General features: G+C 39.8%; 1 protein-coding gene across 2 annotated transcripts in view; it reads right to left on the reverse strand.

Moving 5' to 3' along the window:
* The window catches only part of MTA3 (metastasis associated 1 family member 3), a gene marked incomplete at both ends in the record, with an annotated part of 137,320 nt that overhangs the window by 23,400 nt on the left and 86,928 nt on the right, over nucleotides 1–26,992 (reverse strand). Inside the window, 3 exons of one of the 2 annotated variants that reach the window (XM_081998504.1) lie at nucleotides 3,631–3,662; nucleotides 16,014–16,160; nucleotides 21,374–21,460. In XM_081998504.1, the coding sequence (XP_081854630.1) occupies nucleotides 3,631–3,662; nucleotides 16,014–16,160; nucleotides 21,374–21,460 (266 nt within the window). Of the gene's footprint in view, nucleotides 1–3,630; nucleotides 3,663–15,879; nucleotides 16,161–21,373; nucleotides 21,461–26,992 lie in introns of those variants that run through there. The other variant, XM_081998505.1, reaches the window with a different exon arrangement.

A 26,992-nucleotide genomic window follows, 5' to 3' on the forward strand; every position in this document is an offset into this window, starting at 1 on the left:
TACTGGTCCAACAAAGTTTGGATACCATCCAAAAACACCTACAAAGATACTCCAAACACTTTATTAAAGTGGCAACTTAAGACAGCATCTCTGTTACGCAGGGCAAATCTCCTGTCCTCGCTGGCTCCCAGAGAAATTTCAAGCACAAGGATATTAAGATGCCTGTTGGAAAGTCAGAGAGGAATACTGTACAAATTCAGAAATAGGTCTGACCCCAAATCACAGTCAAGGTTCCTGTCTGTAAGTTTTTCAACTTGTACTGAGATATAACTGGCCAAGCATTTATCCCCTGAGTGCCACCGAAGATTCTGAAAAGACACCCGGCTTTGAAATAAATGCGTAACACCAACAGGGATTGTAAATGTGAAAACTAACAGTGAATGTCTGTGCTGTGACATGCTGTGAACGTTAACTGGATTATTATAAATTCCTAAGTGGACTTGTATTTATGATCTCTCACATTCTTCTCCATCCTTTCAAAAAGGAAAAAAATCTCACTGCCCTAAACTGGCATTTTTTTAATTTTTCTCTCAACTTTAAACAAAAAATTGAATCAAACAGAGCAAAAGAAGCTCACTGCATGGAGAAAAAAAAATCACTAGAAGAAATCAGGCATGCTCAAATGATTGGTAATAATCCATATTGATTGGTTCAATATATTTTTCATTGACCTAATTATACAGGACATAGTGTAAAACAAGTGTAGAATTATGTTAAGACTAAATCAGGTATTGACTCTCTTTTGCCACACCTGGAGTGTTTTTATTTGCAAAGGCATTAGCATTACACCTCTAGTAAGCATCAAGGTTTGGGGCTGGTTTAGTTCACTGATTCATAGAGATTTGAGATGAATGCAAAAATTACAAAACATGTTCACATGAGTCTCCACACAGCATGGAGTCACAAATGTTGGTGCTAACATGCAGACATACATTCATTTTGGGTATAAAATTTCATTTAAGAAACCTGAAGGCTATTTAAAAAACAAGATTTTTAAACAACAGATCATATACAAGAAATAAACCAAATAATAGTCAATACAACTATTACTTTTGTTTGAATATCCTGATTTGCTATCAAACCTTTCACAAAACACCTAGAATAGACGCAATGCTGACAATCCAAGTCGTCTGTGCAAAGGGAAGGAAAAAAAAAAGGACAGCTGACTTTCCAAAGCATCTGGGCTAAAACATTACAGTGTTCCTAGTATCTGTATTTCATGGAAGCTACACAAAAGCTATATAAACTCTGAATGAACCATGTAATTTTGAAGTATTTATTTATATAAATCAGTAAATCAGTAATGAAAGATTAACCTAGGCATCTATCCACAGAATAAAAGGAAATTTATTTTATAGTTAAAATATAGAAGACCCCCTCCCTCCCCCTCCCTCACAGAGGCCCTTAAAAATTTTTCCGTTTTTTTATTTGTAGGAACAAGGATCTGAAGCAAAAAATAGGGAGCCATCATTGTATTTAAATACAGAAGAAGAACTTTTGTACTGTTCTCAGAACAACTGCTCTTCCTTTTCCTTAGCAAAGTACACTCTATTCCTCATTGGCTTTGATTTAAACATAAATCTGTATCTTCAGAGACAAGATGAGATTTAATGCCTTATGTTATTTCACCACCTATAAATGCAACTTAAAAGGAGTTCAAATACTTTGCCTTGGTAAGACAAAAGCTTTTTTACATCAAAGCATCCAAGGCAGCGTACAGATTTGCTGCTATACCTCTCACATGCTGATTGACTAAAGATCGTGCTTTAACTTTTTATCTGTTACAATATTAACCATAATCAGTCAGAAAAGGGAACTTTATTCCAGAGCAACCATTTATTGCAGTAGTCATTAAAAAATGGATCTCAGCAGTATTGCCTTACTCTGTCCGGATTGAATAGAAAATCTCATACTGTTTCTAATGCACAGAAGTGTATATATTCTGACTTTACTGACATATTCTACCTACTCATTGGAGAGTAAGAAATTTTCCATTACACATTCAGTTATGTTTAACTGCAGTGAAGGGTGGACATATTGTTATAACCTTTCCACACTGTCTAAACAGAATACTTATTTTTAATTGTACTTTGTTTAAGTGCAATGGACAATTACTGCACGCTGCTTTGACTGCAGAACATTAGTCTGAGCAGTCTGAGTTGTCAGCAGAGAGGTCTGCAGAGGTTCACAACACAGGAACCTCGAGAAGCCAAGTTATTTAAAACCTTTCTCTTATCTCTTTCAAGTTTGGCCACATTTTGGTGTGAGGACAAATTTAAATAGGCAAAGCCCCCTTTTCTTTGGGTCAGTTTTTAGAGTTGTTTTGATGCATTAACGGAAAAGAGAGACTGACAAAATGTGTTATCTTCAGAGCAAAATTAATAGGAAAAAGAATAAAGGGAAGTGAAGAGTGAAGTTTTCACCAGCTGCAGCATGAACCTCTAGCTCTTTTCCTGACATCAATGCAGAATCGGAAAGAAATATTGCAAAAATTCTCCATCCCTTACAAACTTTTATAGCAGAGGAATACAGTTAAATAACTCTAAGCATCTTACTGTGAAACAGGTATATTTAAACCAAATTCATGACTAAGAATGATTACATCACATCCAGTAGAAAACATCACTTGTTCCAGACATATTGCTACTATTTTGAAATTTTATGATCTGTACTCCTTACCTATTTATTATCCATTTCACTGGGGTATTAATGACTATTGATGATAAAGGCAATGAGTTAAATTTATCCTTTGCCCCCTGTTGAATCAAGCATATGTGTGGGAATTTACATGTCCCAGAAATGCAGTCCGTACAGAAGAGGTAATAAACTTGAAAGGACACCCTAAAAACTGTAGGAATGAAAACAAACAAGCTCACATCATGTTTTCTTGTGTTTAATTTTAAAATTTCAAAACTCACCTCAAAAATTGGTCTTTTTCCAAAAGTGGATAGCCCTCCCCCCAAGTATCTACAGGACAGGCGTGAATCATTCCCAGCCAGAGAGAGATTTTCTTTATGTGAATTTTTGTTCAGTCCTTATCTAACTTTTATTAGGAGTTTGAAACAGAAAGAGACTGATAACATTTCTCACCTTATAAAAACCGAAGATAGACACTAAATCCATTACATTGTTATGCATAAAACCTTTAAAATCACATTTTTGAAGATATATCTGCCTGTCTAAACATTTCTCAGTTTCTGGAACCCAAAATACCAAACTCAAAGTCAGAAACTGGCCTCACAGGATTGTGATGCAAGAAATTACTCCGTTTATGTTTTGAACGTCAGGTGTGCTCTGACACATGCGATACACATAGAATGCAAGAGTTTTTAACAACATTAATTAGACATAATCAAAAATCACTCCAACACAGAAGACAAGTAAGTGCAACTGGTTTTTTCACCTATTCAAACTGACAGCACTGCTACTTCTTAAGCTGTTCAACCTCACATTTTTTCCAAGATTTCCCATGAAATACAATGGCAGACAGACTCATTTTACCTCTGCAGTGACACTGAACTTTGTAAGAAAGGATGCCAATGGCTTAGGATACTACTATATCCACTTTGGTTTCAAAGGAAAAATCATATCTATAGATAGATTGATACCTGTAATCTCCTCAATACTTACCATTATTGTTCTTGTTGTATGGCTGGATGATTCTGGAAAACAAAAGAACCACAGCGTGTTAGAGTATTGTCTTTATCCATAAAAGCCCTATATTCTCACGCTCACCCTGAAGGCTAAGATGCTGCTGTTCAGCTACAACAGCGAACATACCAGAAATGCAGAGATTGGAAAGATTTCTCAAGACAGAAGCATGAGAATCATCACTGGTCCTGAAAATACAGGACAGACTATAGTATGCTGTTAACTGCGCTCATTCTTTTTGCTTAATTATCCTCTTCCGCAAGAAAATATAAAAATGGAACTAATTCATAATTCATGTTTCAAGAAGTGGGTTTTTTTTCATTTTGCTTGTAACATATGGCATCATTTAACATGGAGGATTAGCTCTGCAGAAAAAAATTGCAAATAGTATCAGCATAATTCCATTACCATTTGAAAAAGCTTTATAAAATTAGACTATCCTTCTGAGAATTTTGAGATGGATTCTCAGTTTGAAATTAACAAATGATATTGAGAAGTACAACATCCAGAATTCTTAGTTATTCTCTCCTATATGATAAATCAGGAGTCAACCAACTGAACTCACAGTTATATTTATATAAAATTGCTGAGGAATCACAACCAGGCCAATAGCTAACATAGATTTCATCCTGCTGTTTAAATTAAATTACAGCTGCTCTTCCCATCCCGTGTGGTCTCCCGTCCCCCTCCCAAGGACAGAAATCTCATCCTCTTTGGCTTTAAAATGCTACAGTTGTCACATTACAGCCGTGGTGGTTTTTTTGAAGCAGTATAACTTAAGTAACTAAACATCCTCCTAACCAGTTAAAAAACTGCAGGAAAATTTGCTGCTGGTCTATAAGATGCAAGATGATGCTACTAGCAATTTCAAAGGCTTGCTCAGAAATTTGGGTAAGACATCTATGATTCTATGATTCATATCAGCTATACAACACAGAGTTCTTAAGGAAGAGACATGTAACAACATTACGTGCAGTTCTGGGTAAAACGTACTCATTTCTGCACAAATTCAGTCAGCAGAGTCTCAATTCTGCAAGCGGCGTAAAGGTACAATAATTATAACGGCTTAGGTGTTCGTGCCCCAGTTCCAAACTGCGACTCTTGTGGGGTCCCAACTGGCATCACTAACACAAAGAATTCTCCAGAGGTTTTCTTATTGTTAAAAATGGTACTAAAGAGATTAAAAGGACATGAGAAAAAACAGCTGCACATCTCTCTCTGAAAAAAATGGTAATTACTCTCAAACTGGTGTTTCTCTTTCATTTTGAAGAGTCATCTTAACCAGTCTGAAGGTATAGTTCAATCACGGATAGAAAAAAAGACAAGGCATTTTAAACACCTCAAACTCTCTAGAAACTTCAATCCGATATTTAGCAGTAATTCCTCTATCTAGTTTACATTTACATTTTCACAAGTCTTCATCCTTAATCAAATATAATTAAATACATACATGTCAATAAATGTATTGATAACTTCCCATTGATAAAGGTTCTATAATGTGAAAACCTACCTAAAGCCACTGATATTTTTAGTTGTCAGCTCCTCTTCCAGCCCCATTTTCCTCTCTTTTTTTCTCATAAAGTTTATCATATATAAAAATACATTTAGGTCATGAGGGCAAATTTTAAACTGGTAGTATAAAAATTAAATACTGTGATAGTCTACCGTTTCCTGATACCTGAATATATTTGCTGCTGTTATAAAGTAAGAGTTCTTCACTCTACTGTGATCTTCTCTATAATCTCTTCCATTTTTATCTTCACAGTAACGTTATTTTTGTTATTACAAGTTTATTTCTTTTTTTGACATCCCAGTGAAATAACATTTCAGGACCTGAATATTCCTGAGGAAACCCAGAGATTGCATTCGTGGAGTTGTAACCACCTGAATAACTCCTGAGACAAGGACTCATTCCATTTATGCACCCAACTACCCAGAAGAAAACCCCCAACAACCTATCTCCAAGAGCACAATTGCATTTTCTGAGGAATCCTCAACTTAAGCAGAACTATCAGGTTAAACAAAAAAGATGGGGCTGCTTCTCTCTTGAAATATAGAGATGATACATTGCACAGCACTTCCAGTCACCTCCAAAAAGACCAAAACGAACAAGCAAAAACCCACACTTTATACTTTTATAGTCAGATACTACAGTAATAAAATCTTCACTCAGAGGTGCTGTGCTTTTGGCGTGGCTTTATACGCCCAATCTATAAAAACTACGCTTAGCCACGACTGCCCCAAAATACTCCATCACCCTCCCAGTTCCACAGACAAGGGAGTGAGAGAGAATCTCCCTAACGGGAACTGAGGAACGGCCGAATGTGCCTGGAGGCTGTTACACAGCGTATTTTTGAAGAATACTTTACTGACACTCCTAATGCAATGCCAACAACTGTTAACTCCAGGATATTACCGTATTGATAACCTATCAATAAAACCGAGGGAAGAAGTGAAGAAAGACCTGTTACATCTGTGTCGTATCATACCAGAAAAGCATCCGCCATTTTTTGCGTATCATTTTCTTTGCTTTTGTTACCGTAGATACTGAAATATCATCTAAGTTGCTTTTAGACAGACCTGAGTATATCCATAAATAAAAAGCTAGGAAAAGAACTGTTTAATAAGCGCACATAGTCAAAAGATTCGAGGATCTAGCGAAGACTACTAATTTAAGGTGCTGTTGTTACACAGTTTATACTCTTACATACTCTTGATACCCAAATATTCAGATTATAGAACTGAGGAGACACTGATTTCTTCCAGAGAATAACTACACCCTGATTCGGCAGGATTCTGACCAACATCTATGCACGAACGCACACCGGTCAATTCTCTGGAAAACTTTGCTTTTAAGGCAACTAAGGAAGAAAGCCTTTGCTTCCAATTAAAAAGGCAGTCATGCAGTATTCAAAAGGCGTGTTTTACAAAAGGTCTGCACACCCTTGCAACCTTCAGTGCAGCTTGAGGGCAACAGAGCTTATTTAAAAACCACAAATGTCTTGGTGTTTAACAGAACAGAAAACAAAACTTTGTTTCTTCCCTTTTATCTGCCAAGTTTTAGAATGCCTTCAGGAATTTAAATAATCAGCCTCGAATTTCAGTGAAACTGGCACCAGTTGGACACTTGGTTTATAGATGAATTCTTACAGCAAATTATTTTGTGTAAGGCAATGATCTGTACTTGCACTTCTTCAGTAGAAAGGAAACTCCAGGACACAGAAAGGTTCTCCCCTTACGGCCAATGAAGTCCAGTGAAGCCGATTACTCCACTTAAACAGAAATGGTCAGACAAATGTCACTAGCAAGGGCTTTTGGCGATGTGATGCACATAAATTACAGTAAATGCAACTTCAGTACTGACAAGATGTTTAGAAGTTTAATATTGTGGAGAAATTGATCCACCAATGGCAGAAAATTCCCAAGATGCTCGTATACTCTTTCTACAACGTATTTATTTGAACTTAAATAGAAATGAGTAAGTTGTAAAAAGAAATTTGCTCACATTAGAAGTTGCTTTACCAACCATACTGACCAATCAAGTGTTTCTGCCTGCTTATGGGCACTAAGAGACTATAAAATTTCCCACCGTAAAATCATTTAAGGCTAAATCAGAAAAAGTCCACTGCTAAGGGATGGTGCCAGCTACAAAATTGTTTCAAGTTTACATATTATTCCCAGCAACATTTTTTTTTTTTTTCTTTAAGGGGTCTTCAAGCCAGGACCAAAACCACATCTTTAATAACACTCTGGTCCTTTTCCAGCTGTTCATGTGTTATATGTGCTACTCTTTAGTCAGCCTGCTGGTAGGAAACTCAGTTATCTGATATTCATCTTTCTCTTCTATAACAATGCGGTCATCAGCAATACTACTGAGTGAAAGATGCCCTTTTGTAAACCTTCCACAATAAATATGCTTCAAGATAATGTAATTTAGACATGTGGGAAATAAAGGCAGCCGGGCAATAGCAGAAGTGTTTAGTTTAATCCTAGTAACACCCGCAGCTTATCGTGGTGCGTAAGACTGTAAAGAACCTTTTCACCCAGGATGGACCACCTTATGAAATAAGCCGAGAAAGGAAGACTCTCTCATTATTTCTTCTCCACTTGGGTTACGAATGTTTTAAGTAACCAAACATAATTGTTTTTTTCCTACCAGTTTGTAGCAATGGAACAAGTGACATTGTTATTTCAAAAGTGTTATTAAAATAATAATAATACATATTTTATAATAGACTAAGAATGAGTTTGACTTAATTTGAGGAAGACCATTAGTCTCCCAAGACAGAAATTTGCAACACTGGGGAAACAATATACGGATGGGAAAAGCAGAAAGCACAAAACGGTACAAAATTATCACAAAGCATTTTCCCCAGATGCAAGATCTTTCCAGTTACGCTGCCTAAGCACTTTCTGAAGGTGCCTTCCCTATTGCATTACGTACTACAGTTGTTAAGAACTACCGCTGCGCAATCGCAGCTTAAAAAAATAATCAACCTACTTGACAGCAATCATACACAGAGGCACTTTAAGTATGAACTCCAGATCTCAGATCCAGAACATGTAACTCATGAAGTAATACACTGCTAATCCTATTACCCAACAGACAGGATTCTCTTTCTGCAACTTTAATTCTTTAAAATAATACTAGGGGAAAGCAGTGATTCCAGGAATTAGGTTCTGGTTATCTGCATTGTGTTTTAAAGGCTAACTTAATTATAGCGGTGTTCTTATTGTTTGCCGTTTTGAGAGCTGATTTATTCTGCCAAGTAGAAAATCCAGTGTTACTGCGATTTCATGCCTACACATTACCTGCACATAGAAAAGGAACACCGATGCAGCAGCAGAAACGGGGCAGCTCGCTGTGACGTGCGCTCCCACACAGCCTGCACTTCCGAACGCCTGCTGTTACCAGAAGTCATCACGTGCTGCGCTGGTGAATACAGAGCTACAATGCTGTATTCCTTTAATAAGCATTCCTCGCCTTAGCACAACAAAAGGTGAGCGAGTGATGTATGGCACACTCAAAGTGGTGCATCAAAGCATGAATGTGATTCTAGTTTTCTAGATTCTGGTTTCCATGAATCAAACGTAGGCAAAGAAGCCTTATAAAGCCAGAGACATATTTTTGAAAGAAAGGAAATAAAAGAAAAAAAAAATCCTCTATTTAATTTCTAGTGTACTTCCACCCTTGGAAATAACTCACATTTCACAAGATCTAGTAAGCTTGAGAACTACAGTTGAATGAACGTAGTGTTTTGACTTTGGCAAAACAAAAGCAATCGCTGTGTGTATTTAAAAACCTCACAACGCATTGCTATGCTCTGCTAACGCTCAGGAACAGTTCTTTCTGAGAGGAAATTCAAAAAAATACGGGTTTGCAGAAATGGTTTTGCTCCTTCCAAGTCTTCCTGTGACCAAATCCATCATGGAGAAGTCATACCTTTACCCACTGAAAAAATACTCTGCTGTTTGAGCAGTCTTCAGACACAGGATGGAAGTCGGTTCTTTTATTTGTAATCAAAGAACCTCGAATACGTGGGAGGTAATTGTAATGTGAATTCAAGTGAAGGTAAACGATGAGCGCGCACTTATCATTGCAACACAGTAACGTGTTTTCTCAAGTTTAAGTTAAATCATGGGGCGGGGAGGAAGAGATATTTATCTTCTATTTTTTGGACACAAATATTTTCCTCCTAGTTGATTATTTTTCATGTTAAGTCACAATGTCATTTGCATCACTGGGGTTGGAAGGAATGAAGACCGAAGTGGTGAGGGGGAACCACCAACTCATTGTAAATGAACTGAAGGAAAAACATTGTTTTAAAATACAAAAATTTAAACAGAAAAAAAAATTATTTGATACATACAAGCACAAGATGTAGCAGGTTAGTTCTACAAATTATTGACAATGTCAGCAGTAACACTCTGGGGTAATTAAGGCCTGCGTAATTTTCCAGGTACGTAATCTGGGCTCTGGAAGTTGTCACTAGTTCATCATCTCCAGTACCACCATTTGTACCTCTGCAAAAACAACTGAATATACTGACCACAGAAATGCAAGCTTTAGAGCATTTTATTTTTCTACTAAATATTTAAAATGATTGCTTCCAATTGGACAGTGAAAATAGAGAGAAATTGGCTACTCTTGTGCACGTTGCAAAAATTTAAGGTGAAAAGGTTGTTAGGTTAATCTCTTGAGGGTCAGAGATGCCTTTCATTACTTTGTATAGAACTATGCATGACAAGGCTCTTACCATGCAGCATTTCTTATCATGACATAAATAAATGCTCTGAGTAATGTATGTTGGGAAATAACGAAGAGTTATAAACACCCTTTTCATAGTCCTCTGCCACTCCAGTAAATGACAGTAACACAACATCAATTTTTCTGGAGAGATCTACTTTCCATGCTCATATTTCCAACAATATCAGTGCACACATTTCAGTAAGAAATCTGTAGCCAAATATTTCAGAACATTTGCTGGCTATACGAAGGACCAAAACTAGAATGCACATGCCCAACGCAAATTTCAGAAGGAAAACTGGACATGGAACAATATATAACTTTTATTTCTCACTCGTGGGAAAAGCGGGTATACACAATAAACATTAATGCCACTTTGTGCTTCAGCATGGAAGAAATGGCAAAAGGGGATTCATGCAGTAGGTTGTTTATCACATCTCATTTCTTCTTTTTCAGCTGAAAATCATCCCTATGTAAATGAGGTTTATATCAATTTAGGTAGGTTTATAGTTTATTAAATTTAAGGTTTTATTTTTTAAAGCAATGGATCGCCAAGATTTTTTTTTGGTATGCATTCCATGCTGCTAGCCTGCCACGGCAGTAGAACATCTCCATCAAAAAATAATACAACGATGCTCAGACACCTTTGAGGAAAAACAACTCCCCCTGCTGAGAAATTCCATCCTACAGTGAAAACTCCTTCCTCCTAATGTGCTCTCACATAGGGTTATGTGAAGCCAATTATGATGAAGCACGTATTAGAATGGTTTTCTCTGTTTCGAGAAAATGTGGTGAAGGAAAGGCTCCGCTTTCCCTGCTTGTCAGTTCGGCTGCTTCTATTTTCATGTGTTTGTCAAAGGAGAGCCTCAAATTCCCCATGGAAAACCAGGAGTGAAATAGAAGCCTTTCCTCCTTGCTTATCTCCTCAGCAGCCAATACTATTAGTCATAAGCAGAGAGAGGAGGATTGACCAAAATAGTATCTAAGAGAGAAGGTACATTTTTTTGAGGTCTTTCTCCCTTTGCCGATCGCTCGTGTCACTTTCTCATCTTGCTGTGCCAGGCATGTGCGGGTTCCTAGGAAAACGGACCCCAAAATTGCTGTCTCATTCTTAGATACAGCTGCACTCTTCAGTATATTCAGGGACAGAAATTTGACTGTTGAAAGAATCCTCTTGAAGGTATCAGGACATTTCAGCCTGAAATACAGCATTAAAGGTCTGGGAAGGGGAAGAGAGGAGGAGGATCGGGGCTGTTGATTGAAATCTCTTCAGCTATGAACAACCGGCTCTCGTATTTCTGCCCACAAGTCATGAAAACAGCATCAACAGGCTCAGACTGATTTCCATACCTCGTTAGTGACGGTAATATCTTGGGCATCCTGTGGATATTCTGGTTCTGATGCATGTAACAGTAAGGGAATGCCTGCCAGTTAACAGAGATTATGCTTAGGCGAAATACTTTTACCTGATCTTCCCAAATGTTATATGGAAAATTATCGTTACTCACCCTGCTAAAACAATAGCCTGACGTGAAACTTGACTAGTTGGATGTACTGCTGCTCGCCGGTAAGCAGCTTGTGGGTGAAAGTAATCGCTCGGAATAATTTCAGACACTGTAATTTAAAGATCAGATTCAAAATATCTGCGAAGAATTTCACAGTCACACCTAAATCTTCCCATCGTCAGCTCCAGCCATAAAACTGGACACACGTAACATTCTGCAATGTCGTGATTTTCTGAAGACAGTTTTCCTATTCGAAAGAGACTGTCTTCACTGCTGAGAACCATTTAAATATCCTGTGCTGACTTTCTTTTCAGCAGCAATGGAAATTCTGCCTCTCAGAATAGTTAAAAGCACCAGTGTGCATATTTCATGAAAACTCCCCAAAGTACTGTGATTTTTTTTCAAGAATGGAAACAAGCTTTCTGTCATTTTTCATTCCATCCTAGAGAATGCGAGATTTGCTGTTGTTTGAAAATAAAAGGAAAAACACTTTTCTAAGGACATCCAGAAAAAGTATTTCTCCTACAAGAAAGGACAAAAACAACTACAAGATTTTCTCTCCATCTAGTTACAATCTACAATGCTTAAGCAGTGCAATTTTGTTTAGGTCTCTGCCGCCGTATAGATGGGTTCATGCATACAACTACAACACTCAGCCACCAGTGACCGACACTCGGATCACTTAATAGTAAGATATCAGGGCACAAACGCCATCATTTGTGAAGAGACTGATGTACTCCCTCATCGTTCTTGATAAAGACCTAGCGATAGCAGAGTAGTCAGAAATTACAGACTCCCTCATCCCTACCAGTTGCACCAGACTCTTGCTGGAGGTGCATCGGTGGAAAAATGAAAAGGGAAACTTGTGCTGCATTGGCCAAAATCAAGACTCCAGCCACCATAACACTTCCGTAAGAAATGCTAATCACTTTCTTATTTATTACTCTTAAAAGCGTTAAACCAAATCTAATGACGTTTCTCATCATCTCTCCCAACTTCCCCATACAGGCATAAAGAAGTGCCATTTCCACGTTACACTGCTTTATTTCTCAGCCAGTAATTATTACTTTGTTAATAACAAATTCTGTCAAAACACAGCACTCAACTCACCTAGGCAGTAAGACTGACTTTAAATATGCCAATCTAAATATATATTTACACAAGCTTAAGTGACATTTACTTGAACGTTGTAAATTATTGTATATCTTAAGTAAACCTATTTATATGGCTTCTTTACAACAAATTTCTAATGCTGTTGGAAAAAAGCAAACCTGAACAGGCAGACATTTCTATGTCACTAGCATTAAGATTATGAAAATAGCAGGAGATAAGACTTAATATAAGCCCACTGTGCTCATTCTTGTTTGCTCATTTCATCAAAGCCTGCACTGAAAGACAGAATATATCATCATCTCCATAGTTGGCTTTCTGGATACTGTTAATTGATACAATGCAATAAACCCAGCAACAGTCAATAGTATTTTGGAACCAAAAGAGCTTTTTGGTATATTTATAGTAGCACAAAACCTCTGGAGGTTGGCAAAACCCTTCATTGCACAGATACTACACCGTCGTCTGTGCAGTTACACAGAAACCACCATTTCCCAAGTTGATCCGGTCACTGAGTTTTCGCTGTGTACTGAAAGAGAAACTGAACGCATAAGAGCCCCAAAAAATGTATTTGATACTTACCAATAACCAGAGAAGGGGTTAAATGGCAAATATTAAAGGTAATTGTTTTTAAGTCAAAAGGAACAGAGGACCTGTGCTGTTGGGAATCATTACTACTGGTTTTGATTGTTTTAGAGAGTTGCGCTTTCCTTTGCATTTTATTTGCACTTTGAAGGCTTTTAATTAAAGAGAGGGGCTAGGGTAAGAACCAAAATAGCCATTTTTAAGTACTAAAAGAGCCGTTTTTACACTAACAAAATACAGACTTCAGTTATTTAGGATATCCTTTCTAGTAAGTTACGTTTTCGCAGAAAATAGATAAGCAGAAATAATTATCTCCTAAAGCAATGATTTACAGTTCTCGATACTAATTTTTCAAATTAGATGTTCTTTTGTGCAAACCGCCTTAACGCAGTTAGCTGACTGTTTGATACAAACTAATCGGTGCGCCTAATGACTGGTTTTATAAACTCTTTACTTTGAAGAGAACATCTGTACTAAGTAGAAGAAAAATTTTAAAGGCTTCCAAGCATGCCTCCTTGTAGGGACATTATCATAATAATATTTACCTTGAACATTTTGCTACAGCCTTCTCTGCAGCAGAGATATAACATCATCTTTATTTCCAGGTGAAAGTCATTCATCACTCAAAAATCATACGGAGAGTGCAGTCTAACGGCCAGCGTTGGCGTTGAGGGAAGCAGCCTTCGTTCACAATCCCACCTAGTAACTACCAGACCATCCCTGCAGAACTTCACACTCCAAGATCACTGGGGAAATTCAGCACTCATTGCTATGTAAATTAATGGCATCACCTCTTCTTTCAAGTACAAGCCACATGGTTGCCATCTTGGTCCACTGAATAGCTCGTGTTGCCATGCATGTTATTTGCCTACTGTGTAATGGCTGTTTGCACGCTGAGCGAAGTGACCTCTCTTCTGTGTATACTAAATATCCACTTTTTGTCAAAGTATGTAGTGATTTCTACCTAGGTATTATTAAATGTAGATCTTTTTAACAGTACGTATTTTCTTTTCAAGATACAAATAGTGTTGGCACTGACAGAAAAGCATGATTGTTATGTGAAGATGATGGATAATGGATCAAGTTTTTCTTCCTGTATCTGGAATACTATTTCTATTGGCTTGTCTAAAAAGAGAGTCACTCGACCTATTCTGTGAAGCATGAAAAGAGTCACCTCTTTGGTGCAGATCGTGTCCTGAACAGTCTATTTCAGAGCCTAACTTCTTTCGGATTTCAGATCTCAACAACTGTATTCAATTACAAAACACATAAGCTAATGGCTTGCAGAAGTTACGTCTCTCAAAAAGAGAGTTCAGGAAACGCAAGCATTTCTTTTCTGTGCAAACTCATTCTATCCTGCTGGATTCTCCTCTTATTTGGACATGAGGTAAAATTGTTCACAGCTCCAGTTGAAAATCTTTACTTTTGGTAATTAAAAAAAAAAAAAAAAATCAGTAAATCAGTAAGACTTTTCAGAATAAAGATTCTTTGAGAAAAGTTAGCATTATCCACAAATTTCCATCCTACTTTTGCACAGCTTCATATCTGGTCACTATTTGCACCATACTGTAATGAAGTGGCTGGATACACTAAAGATCACCTCTGGCACTGCACAGTGTACAGGAAAAGCCTCTCCTGTACCTCTGACACACCCCTTTTCCTTCCTCCTCTGCAAGTGGTAAAAATGTAGGGACAGTCTCTTTCTAAGGAGCTCCTAGCTTCCACCTGTCCTTACTGCCAGGACTACTTCATTCTTATTTTAACAGACACATCTGCAACACCGTCTTGGGACGCGAGATGCCAAAAGCTATCTTCTCTCTATTACCAATCACGCTGTTGAGAATCCAGATTAAGCTGTTGTCCTGGTTTCAGCCAGGATAGAGCTGGTTTTCCTCACAGAAGCCAGTGTGAGACTGTGTTTTGGATTTGGGATGAGAAACTGTTGATAATGTGCTGATGTTTTGGGTTGTTGCTGAGCCGTCAAGGACAGTCCAGCTTCTTGTGCTGGCCTGCCAGCGAGCAGGCTGGGGGTGCACGGGGAGCTGGGAGGGGACACAGCCGGGACAGCTGACCCAGACTGGCCAAAGAGATATTCCCTACCATACGACGTCATGCCCAGTACATAAACTGGAGTTGGCCGGGGGGGCGGAAATCGCTGCTCGGGGACGGGCTGTCGATCACGGGGTGGTGAGCAATTTCTGTATTGGGCATCACTTGTTCTTATACATTCCTTTGTTGGTATTATCATTATTGTTCCCTTCTTTCTTTCTGTCCTATTAAACCGTGTTTATCTCAACCCACGAGGTTTTTCCTAATTCTCTCCCCCATCCCGCTGTGGGAGGGAGAGTGAGCGAGCGGCTGCGTGGTGCTTAGTTGCCGGCTGGGGCTAAACCACGACAGCTGTGTTTAGCATTCACATACTAGCAAAGAGTTTGGTTGTAAACTAGCAGGTCCAGTATTTAACAATTTAGCTATCTATCAAGTAATTTAGCAGAGTAATTCAAAAGGTCTTGCGTATCTCTGCAAAATATTTCTTCAAACAAAAATGCAATGCAATAAACCAAAATAAAGCATTAATTGTATCTCTCCCTTTACTAAATTTGTTTTATTCCTTTCTTGTCCTTTTATATAGGGATGAAGAATTAGTAAGAAAAATGGTAAAAACAGTTTGTTTAAAAGATGGCATTAACATACCCATGTTCAATTAACAAGCACCATTCGTTGCATTAAGAATCAATGCTATAAATATGCTATTCGTATCTTACATTTCTGCTGGTCTGTACCCCCTCATTTAATCTCATTTCCTAAAACGGTGTTCTCCAGAGAAAGGTCATGAAACTTCATTATTTCAGGTCCACAGAAAGTTTTGCAATTCAGCAATGTAAAGAATATTTCTTTTATCTTCCTTCACATACCATCAAGACCATTATGATGGCTGTAGTTTCTTTTTCCCAAAATACTTAGTGAAGAGTGATTGGAGGGTGCAAGCAGACGTTTTGCACTTGGACTTTGAAGGCTTGGCGTTGACCTGATTACATTGGGTTTCACTGCAGGATGAATCTCTGTTTAAGACAAAAGAGAGAGAGGTTGTACATATTTGATATAAATAAATAAATAATAAAAAAAAATAGTCTATTCAACATTACATTTCTAGGGAAAGGAAATAAAGTTTCTTCAGCACGAGTGAGTTTACAAGACCTTGAATAACAATTCAAACAAGAGTCTTCATACCTACAGTTCTTCCAAATAAGAAAAAATCCGTTTCACTTCAGATTGCCCGAGTTCAAATACTCTGGTGTAGATGTGTTAGGATTTCAGAGACTGAAGAGTTAATACAAATCAATCTGAAACAGGTCTGTGTTTACATTTTCCTACCAGTTTGAGGTTTGTTTTGGAGCCGCACACCCACAGCTTTTTAAGCAAGCAAATAAAAGCATTTTACTATAGTGAAACCGCCTCAATACCTCAAGCAATTCAGTATTTTCTGTCACAACAACAAGTTGCAAGCGATCATCCCAAACACAAGCCACCGGGTGCAAGAAGTCAGAGAGCCAGGCGCAGCAGGGCTCTGAAGGTAAAACTACCCCAAAACTGCAGCAGGAACACAAAAGTTGTGAAGACTGCACGGGGTTCCCCAGGTACTGCCGGGCTCCCACACGGAGCATTATTGGGGGGTTCCCAACATCCCAGAGCATCTAATACGGTTGATGGAGTAGGAGAATTTTGGAGAAGGAGGAAGAAAGGAGGGTAAGAGGCAGCGAAAGCCGTCTGGCCGGCACGCTTCGGGGCGGGCAGCCGCTGCGTTTGCCAAAAGCCGATGCAGTTGTGTGGAGCCTTCTCGGTTACCTGCCGGATGAAAGCGGCAATAGGAAGCCTCAGCGGAGTCTGCTGGTCCTTCACCAGCCGTCTGCTGAGCCGATTAACTTACTCCCATCACACACCCGGGTTCAAAAAGCCACCGCCGTGTACGTCCTCAGACAGGCCCAAATTTGCGAGGGGGGTCAGACGGCCGGAGGGCAGGTCCCCATCACAGCCACAGGGCACCAGCTGCCGGCGTTGCGCAGGTCGCCAGGCGCTTGCGGCCGCGCTACAGCCGCCCACCCCATCGACCCCGGGAGCAGAAGTGACCTGGGCTGAGAGCGTGAGGGCAGAGCGGCTGGGAGAGGGATCAGGAGAGTCAGCTGTCCAAGAGGAGTAAGAGAAGATGAAAAAAAATTCATTTTGCATGCCCGAAAGTGAAAGTGCTCCTTTCTGCCTTTTTCTTTATAAAATAAAGCGTAGCAGCTGGGAATATGCAAAATCTGAAGTGCAGCCAGGTATCCAAGGAGGAGGCCCTCCAGCCTCTGCTGTTCGCAGCTATCGTGCAGGAGAAACGGAAACCATTGCTCAAAGTCCACCGAGATGGCAGATTTTCCCTCTTTCACGAGCGCCACGGGAATCCGATAGGCAAGCGGCAGCCCGCCCGGCCTCCTGCGCTCGCTCAGGTACCCGGCCCAGCCACCCTGCCCGGCAACCGCCACGGCCGCAGTCGCGATAACCTTTAAAAGGCACAAACGGAAAGGCGGGACAGCCGAGCAGCTTCATCGGTATCCAGCCAGGTGGAAAGGAGCAGGATGGCAACAGTGACGTGGCCAGACCCTGCTGGGAAGAGCATGCCGGGAGACGAACGCCAGCGGTTTTCACATTTGAAGGCTTCGCTGAATCCGTTAACGGCTGGTTTGGTCGGAGCTTGCAGCCACACTCGTCAAGCATGAACACCCCTCATCCCCGATGCTTCCGGAAGGTCAGATTAGAAAGAGCGGAGGTGGGTGACGCACCGGGCAGGTGTTAGACCAGCACCGAACCAGGGTACGGGTATCGCTCCAGGGCGGTCCTGCAGATTTGGGGGACGGGGGGGGATGTGTGAGGGCCAGGTTGATGCCACGGATCTTCTCACCCCTCACTCAGACGAGAGCTTTGTACTGCCGTTCACTGCAGTGCCCCTCTGCTTTTCCTATAAAAGAGCTGAGGAGCACCAAGCTCCCAGCAGATTTCACGGCACAGCCCATTTTCCGCGCTGGAGAGAACAAGCGTCTATTTTGCGTTTTTACTGAAATGGGAACGGAGACGTGCTTAAAGTTATGAACGCCACTGACTGCTAAAGCAGAACTTTCAACTGAAATAGAAAGGCTTGCACTGTTTGCTGAAGATGATTGGAGTTTGGATTCTAAAATGCTCATTTGGCAATCTTTTCCAGTTTTCTGAAGGAAACGATTGATTTTCAGGGCTAACACCACTAAAATATTATTTGCCAAAGAGCTCCAGCAGCATGCACAATAATCCCAGCAGCTGGATCAACATATGAAAACTTTTAAACTGCTTCTGTCTACCGTGTACAGGAGATACAATTGTGTATTTTCAGGATGAGTGAACAGTCGAAGAAGGAAGCGTTTTCTTCCTTCGTCTTCAGTCAGGAGGTCGCTAATCCCCCATTAGTTTACCACGCAGGCTGGCTTTTCTCTTTCTACGGTAGAGGAAGGTAGCAAGACCAAGCTCTCCTTTTACGTTCTAGACGGGAACTCAATTAACAGCCAGGACCACTTCCCGACGGACCGAGTCCTTCCTGCGGGGTCTTTATAACCACACACTCATCCTCTACATACAGACTTGCTTCAAGTATTTGCACGTTTTAGATCAGCACTTTCTAACCAGCTGCTTCATTCGCTCCTGAGAGAGGTAATGAGGCGTTTCGGAGTTTTTCCCTGAATTATATTATCGCATCATAGAATTGTATTATGGAATAACAGTAATTAGGGATCTTCTAATTCCTGCTGCTGTTGTCCTCGGTCTCTTGCCTAGTACTTCACTGAAAATCTAGCCACCTGCACCTTCTGCTAACTCAGAGAACTACCTGTGGCATGCAAATAATCCAAATTATCCCATTAGCCACGCAATAAATAAGCAGTTGACCAGATTCAGATTATATGATAATTTCTGAAATAAAAATAAAACAGGAAAAAGAAACAATACTTGAACAACTATTAGGAACCTTTATTATAAGATCGGGTTGCAGCCTCAAACAAGTAGTAGCAATAACAACTCTAAAAGCTTCTACTTCCAGTAATGTCACTAGGGTAAAAAAAAAAATAAAATCCAAAGCAAACAAAGAGAAGTTGACGTCTCCTACTGGGACGCTTAAATTTGCATCCTGGATTCCAGAGGGTGCTTAAGGAGCTGCACCTCTCTCTCATCTCATCGCCTCAACGTGCATCCCAGCTGGAAACGTTAGCCTGGTTTCCTCGTAACTAGGAGGTAATACAGGACATTTAATTAGCCAAGGGTTCCCCTCAGGGGGTTGGGGTTGGTTTAGGAAGCACAGTGATGACTGAGGAGATTACAGGGGATTAGTCCCAGCTCTCCGGAGGACAGGGCCTACTTTTAATGCTTGACCTACCTCACCTGAGGAACTGGCAGCCAAGAAGCAGAACAGGGATAAAGGGAAGCGATGACCCAGGATGTGCAGACACCGAAACCCTCCCTGCCTTACCAGCAGGGCTGAAAACAGTGGTGCCCCCGAGAGACACAGTTAACTGTATTCCAATAAATGTTTGTGGGGATGGCGTGGAAGGAATTTTAGAAAGAAAATAAATGCCTCCTGTATAAATGATGATATGATAGTTAATGCTAAATTTTATGAGGAAAAATAATGCAAGCATTACTTATTCACTGGAACATGCAAACAAACATCCCAAACAAACAAAAAACCATCACAAACTAAAAAAAAAACCCCAAACCCCCAAAAAACGAAACACCAAGCTAAATGGCAAACAAAAAGCCATTTTCTAGCCATCCTTATAGAGCTAATTCCGATGCATGTCCATAACTACACTGGGTACACTTCACATCCCTGCAACACACATTATTTACCTTCAACAGTAGCGAGATACCTTCACTTCCCATCCAGTCAAACGCTCAGCAGACTCTACAGATACCTGGTATGTTTTAGCGCTGTTAATCTTCTACAAAACCTTCACCTAAGCACACATAATGCTGTCTGACACCGTTCATCCATTTACTCCCGTTAAACCTACAGACTTACGCTCCCGGAGGTATCAAACCAACCCGTCGCCAACTAACGTAGCACTAGAAACATGCAGTATCTTCCAAGATCACACACGCTGCCAGTTCTTCTTTCGACTACCCCAACGGGGTCAGCCGGATGAACCGCCCGCCTCCTGCCGGACCCCCCCCCCCCCCAAGACCACAGCTCCCCCGAGTCAATCAAAGCAGTCCTTTCCTCATCCACCCGACCGACATCATCTGCAACGCACGCGGCTGGGATGCCTGTAGGGTATCACCCCTGGCTTTTTTTCCTCAAACTCCAGGGCAGGAGGAATCAAAATTCAGTGAGAGTGGGCATTAATTCTTCAGTACCCAGTTCTCCGAAGCTTGGACTTTGTCAAATTCGATGTTCTGGAAGAACAGTTACAACTACATTAACAGCTGATTTCTATTTCAGTAAGTCAAGAGACTGTTATTGTTTACTTTGGTCTAGTACCAAAAATCCTTTTGAGAAAAATGTTTAGACTGAGTTCTGCCCTCAGCTTTACTTCTGTACAATGGGATTAACACGCTGCAGAATTATTCACTGCTGCTCTGATCAACGGATTGATTTCTGTATTTATTTGAGGATTAATATAAGGCCTCTGGGGTATCCCATCTCTCATACGATTACGTAAATATTTAAGAGTCAGTGGTGGTTCCTTGCAAAGACGACTACTTTCATTTTTTGAATAAGGAATCACAATTACTAGAGTATCTCCTCTGTTATCTTATGTGAGTACCTTGACCGCCTGGCTGTGATCTCAGTACAGATTTCATTCAATCTTTTAAAATTACATCATGAAATTAAAAGATCAGTGTCTCATCGTGGCTGAAGTCTGCTCTTTTCGAGTACACGGCAGTATTACAAGCGGATTCAAGGGACGCAGTAGAGCAGCACTCGCCATACTGAGTTGACCATTTATTTAGACTACCAGAATATTTTTCACATTCTAAATTGCATCAGGTTTCACTCTGCCATTTTAAACCAGTATCAGGCAGCCTTCTGGGTACATCCTGGAAGTTCAATCATCCAGTTTTGCAACTGCTAGCGGACCAGTATTTTTATTAATTTATAGTTTTTTTATTTTACTACAAGCATAAGTCTCTCATTCTATGTACAGAGGATTTTTAAGTATCAGTAAATACTGAATGTCCATTTGGTTAATTTTTCCCTCTTGAAGTAGATACCCACCTAAATACCCAATGATACATGACAGTGGTTTTCTGGTGCTTTTGATCTTCAGAGGATTTCCAGCAACTTCACAATGTCGATCTGCATCTGAGAATTTTAAAGAATGAAACTCAGTTTAAATACTCTAGCATTACAAATATCATTAGGATGCACCAACCAGTTTCTGACTTACATTTTAAGCACAAATTTCTTTTTAGCACATATTCTTCTTTTTTTCATCAATGCTAATAATGAGAGATATTTAAAGGCAGGCCATGTCCTCATTCATGCAAGCGATGTTATGATTTTTTTCTAAAGTTAATTTAAGTTCTAACACAAATCTGAGTGCGAATTTTGCTTACGAAGTCTTTTTGGAGACAGTCAGCTAGGCAAATGAAACACAAATGAAAACACGAGTACTAAAATAAAAGCAGCTCTGACTCTTAAAAAGAACTGACATGGAATTCTTCATTGTTTTCTACAAGCTCGTCTGGCCCTAAACGGAGTAATACAGAGGTAAGAAGGATTTGAAGTCGGGAATACTGATTTTGGTCACGTATTACTCGCATGGTATGGTGATTTATATCATTCTTAATAAGCAGAACAGAACATGGGGGCTATCACTGCAAGATGAAGTTTTAAAAAAACCCGAACCCCAAAAAACCCTTTACTGTAAACTTTTGAACAAAGTGGTCAATTGTATCCAAGTATGACAGTTTCATTCCAGCACAAGATACGGAGTACACAGGCACAGGAAGAGGGTAAGACACTATACAGAACAATTTACATTTGAGAAAAAAACAAAATTTACAATCTCTTTATGTATTCTATCTAGCTATATGCAAAAAACTTGTAGGTCATGAAACCACCGGAACAACTGAAGTAACTATTTCAGTGTGTTCACAGACGTTTTTAACGCAGCAGACGATGCACAGCTTAATTCCATATATTAAGGTAACTCCTCAGAATTCTTACAGGTGCTAAGCATAAATGGGTAGCTGGTATCTGGGAAGTCCAAAGGTTCCAGAGCCCTAATGCTGAGTACACAAAGTACTTTATTATTTTACCTTAATAACAAAATATATTGTTCTCAGTGAAAAAAAATGCACTGAACCTAGAGCCTGGAATATTTTTAAATATTCCACAACACTTGAAATATTTTAAGTGTCAGAGTAGAACGATGTGTCTCCACCGTCTCCCTTAGTAAAATAAGCACAGACTATACAGTGAGCAAAGCATCACCTAAAAAGTAATTAGCAAGAAAATTTTCCATCTACACGTCTTCACTGTAAAAAAAGATACTGAATCATGGTGAGATATTAATATGCTGACTGAGAATACAGACTGTAAAGAGAGCACAATTTCCATGCTCGAGGCAAAGCATGTTCACCAAAGGTACCGGGTGGGTATTCTAAAACACACCAATCTATTAAAAATGTTTAACAGCAGCAATCTTTAATCCACAATATGGTACTCCCATGAAAAATATAATAAAGTTTATGATCTTTACGCACTACATACAGAAAAACACCAAGTTAGATTGTGCATCACTCTCAAGTGTAAAACCATAGACTAGAATTCAGGTAGGAAGTTGTCAAAAACAAAATTTAAAAAAAGTCCTAAAATCAAATATGGGCTTCCACATGAACACGGAAAACCTTAATAAGATCAGTGACACAGTGGAAGCTATGGGAAGCAAGAATGAATTTAAAAAAAATACGAAATTGGAGTATTACTTTTGATAGCATATTTTTAAAAATGTATTAAAAGCAGAGAGTGTGCTCATGCCTGTAGGAACAGGAGATGATCAAGGTGTGAGGAAAACATCAAAGAAAGGTAAGGGCATGGCAGAAAAGCTGAATGAAGTCTTTGCAGCCATGTTCACTGCAGAACAGCTTAAACAAGGTCATCTCCAAAACCCTTTCATGAGGAAACGGTGAGGACCGTGTCACATCAAAGCGTCCATAGGAAATATTTCAAAACAAACTGGTTAATGAGTAAAACCAAGTTATTAGGACCAGGTGGAACTCATCCAAATAGAAACTGCTGAGCACGTACACTACGGGTGTTTTAACTAATGCTTAAACTGGTCTTGGTTCAAGAGAACAAAAACGCAGCAAACGTGGTAACATTCTTCAGTAAGTAGGTCTGCAGGCTGGCAAAAGGGTTGAACTATAAATAGAGGCACGCAATTACATACAGAAACACCGAGGGAGCCAACAAAGACCTTGCAAAGGGAAAACATGTTTAACGTGTTCACATTATTCAGCGGTGTGTCCTTGCTACAAGAAGGATGACCGCATACTGGGCCTTACTAGCCCGAGTACAGCCAGCAGAGCGAGGGAGGTAACCCTGTGCCTCTACTCAGCCCTTGTGAAACCACGTCCAGACCCTGCATTGAGTTCTGGGATCCCCACCATAAATGAGCTATGGATATGCTGCAGAACGTCCAGCCATTGGGAAGGTCTGGTTTGGGGTTGGAGTATAGGATGTACACGGAGAGTATAAGGGAACTGGGTCTGCTCAGCCTTAAGACAAGGAGGCCAAGGGGAGACCCAATTGCCACCTGTACCTACCTAGTGGTGGAGCATAGAGAAGACCATGCCACACCCTTCTCAGAGGTACGTAGGGATAGGACAACATACTATTTATTGCTCTCTGTGGCAACAGACACAAGCTGGGCGATGGGAAATTCTTGTTAGATGTAAGGAAAAGATTATTTACTGTGAGGTTGATCAAACACGGGAGCAGGTGCCCAGAGAAGCAACTGGAGTCTCCATCCTTGGAGATGCACAAATCTCATCTGGACAAAAGGCCCTGAGCACTTGAGCTTTGTGGAGGGGTGGGATGAGACCCCTCCAGAGGTCCCTTCCTACCGACACGTCCTGTAACCAGCGACTGCGTGTCAGGTGTGCCAGGATCCTCCGAAGGAAGCACGACAGGTACACAGGCAGCTGACCTGGCATCCGACTTGGCATTTCAGTTAGCTTGTAACCAACTGTGCCACCAAGACCGCTGCTGTCCAGCTGTTACAGGGTAAAAGAGAAGGTTTTTTCCAGGGATTAGCGCCTGATTAAATTTAATTGTCTATGTAATAATCCCAAAGGATCTGTCCTGTTCAACATATAAAAGATCAGGAAAAGAGGTGATTAGAAAGTTAAAAGTTTCCTGATGAGAAATTACTGAGCATAATCAAAGCTAAAACTGATTGCAAAGGATATCAGCAGCATCAAGCAATAAATGTAAATTAAGTCTTAAGGGGTAAAATGCCTGTAACATGGGTTCTATACCACCACAATACAAAAGAGAATTCACGGAGTCAGTGTCAACAGCTTTCTAAAAGTATCTAGGCAAATAAAGATTGGTCACTTAGAAAAAAAAATCAGAATATTAGAAAGTATGATGGTAGGAAAATAAAAAACATGTGACACACTAAAATAATAGGAAAACTCTATCTTGAAGTGCATGTAATTTGGGGCACCATAACCCTGAGGAGGATACAGTACAATTAGAAAAACTCCAGGGAACAACATGACGAACCACAGTGTGAAATGCATTCTTTATGAGGTTTTAAACAGACCAAGTTCTTAACCTAGAAAAGTGATGACTGTTATGGGCATTACAGAGGTTAATGAAATCAGAAATGCTATGGAGAAGATGATGCGAATGAGGCTTGTTCTTTTAGATTTGAAAGGTTTTTTTAATTATTTCCTTTTTTTTAAACTAGATTTGTAGGTCTCTCGAGCTTAGAGAGACTCTCATCAGCGACTTATTTCTCTTTGACATTCTATCATCTCTATCAAAATTCAGATTATCTAATGAAGGTACTGCGCTCTATGTATTCCCTGAATTGTATTCTTAGAAACTCTGGGCAAAAAAACGGTGTGTTCTTTTAATTATTTTACTGGCTACTAAAATCTGGCACAAATTGTAATCAAAGGTAACAGCAGATAAAATATTTTCATCCTAGATGCAGCCAAAGGATCTTCCGTAGCTATCGAGATCAAGGATGTAAAACATTGTTTGTGAACCAATCCCCATAAATATTACTCACTTCAGATGAACGGGTAGTTCTGTGTCAGTAGAACATGGGCTGTTAGCTTACAAAGACAAATCAGTAACATTTTGCATATTCCACTTAATTTTCACTTGTCTTTTTTTATCAGACCAGATCGTAACAAGCAAGTACTGTGTACCAACCTTGTTATTAAATCTGCAGATTTAAAGGTATGTTAAGTTTTGATCGTGAACAGTATACCCATTTCCAGATAAATAGATACATATAATACAGATAATATAGTACCATCCACTGAAAACATTTTGACAATCAAGTCTAGACAGGTAGTTACCAAAATTTAAATTACTATAATTAATACAGTTATATTGATAAAATTATATCCGAGCAGGGAAAAAAACCAAACAACAACAAAACAACCCTTAAAAAAAAAAATCTTCCTGTGCTGAAGTAGTAAGGTTCACAGATGCACGGCGCTCTGCCATGCATACATCAACATGTTTGTAAGCTGGAAACAGATCCAATCTTATCAGTGGCTGTCTGGAGAAGAATGCCCACTTCGGCTTCCTCTAATTAAGAGACCTTCCATAGACAGGATAGTTTTGCTTAACTTTCTGAAAAACATTAAATATACTAAAACTAAAAAGAAGGTATTTTGCCAAATTTAGAGCATGGGAATTTTCTCTTACCAAAAACGGTTCACCAATTCTAATTATTCCTGAAAATCCATCAGACAAGTTAATTGACAACAACTACAGCGAGTCTATTAACAAAGTTTGAGATTTCCATGATGGGTTGTGCTCCTAGCAGGAGGTGCCATGCCTTCTCAACCTCCTGGTGACCACTCCTAGATTGAACTGGGATGTAAATGCACCGTCTCCACTACCTCCTGCTGGCATCTGAGCAGGGGTCATGCTATATGGTTCATTAATGAGAAAATCTAATTCTCTGCACTAACTGAAGGAATAAAGATCATAGAATAGGACCTCGTTTTCTGCCAGTGGATGTAATGGGCCGAGGGAGATGATGTAGGTGGAATCACAGTAACAAAAAAAAAAAAAAAAAAAAGCTGTCTGAAATCTGGTTTTGCCTAAAAGATGGTTGAGCCTGAGGGTAGCATTCTTAGAGGCTTCCATGCTCCTCCAGGGCAAAAGAAGTATCTGCAGAAGAGTTCAGGTGGAATGCAAAAATCAATTCATTTTACGAGCAAGATCCGACTGGCTTGGTCAGACTTTCCTTCTCAGAACTGGGAATTAGTTTCATTTACAACCTGGCACTTCTGCAAATTGCCTAAGACTAAGACGACATAAAACGCAGTACACCGCTGGGGTAAGTGCCCTACCATCCTTCGGTCTCTAGATTTTATGGTTTCTGTGTGCTGGTATGGTGCCTACTGCAATATAGTTGTGAAATGCAGTCACGTTTTCAAGCACTCGTCTGGCACACATACAGAGTGAGGCGAGTCTGACAAAGCATCTAAGCAGTCATTGGATTCAAGTTTCAGCACACCAACATGGAAAACAAATTCCAGGTCAGTTCTTGGATGTCCTAACCATCTCATGCCATATCACATGGGTGGCCTGCCACTCTGGCCAGGTTATCATCTAAGCACGACTGTAATTTTT

The sequence above is a fragment of the Phaethon aethereus genome (genome assembly GCF_964289735.1).
Source record: "Phaethon aethereus genome assembly, chromosome: 3".
NCBI lineage: Eukaryota > Metazoa > Chordata > Aves > Phaethontiformes > Phaethontidae > Phaethon > Phaethon aethereus.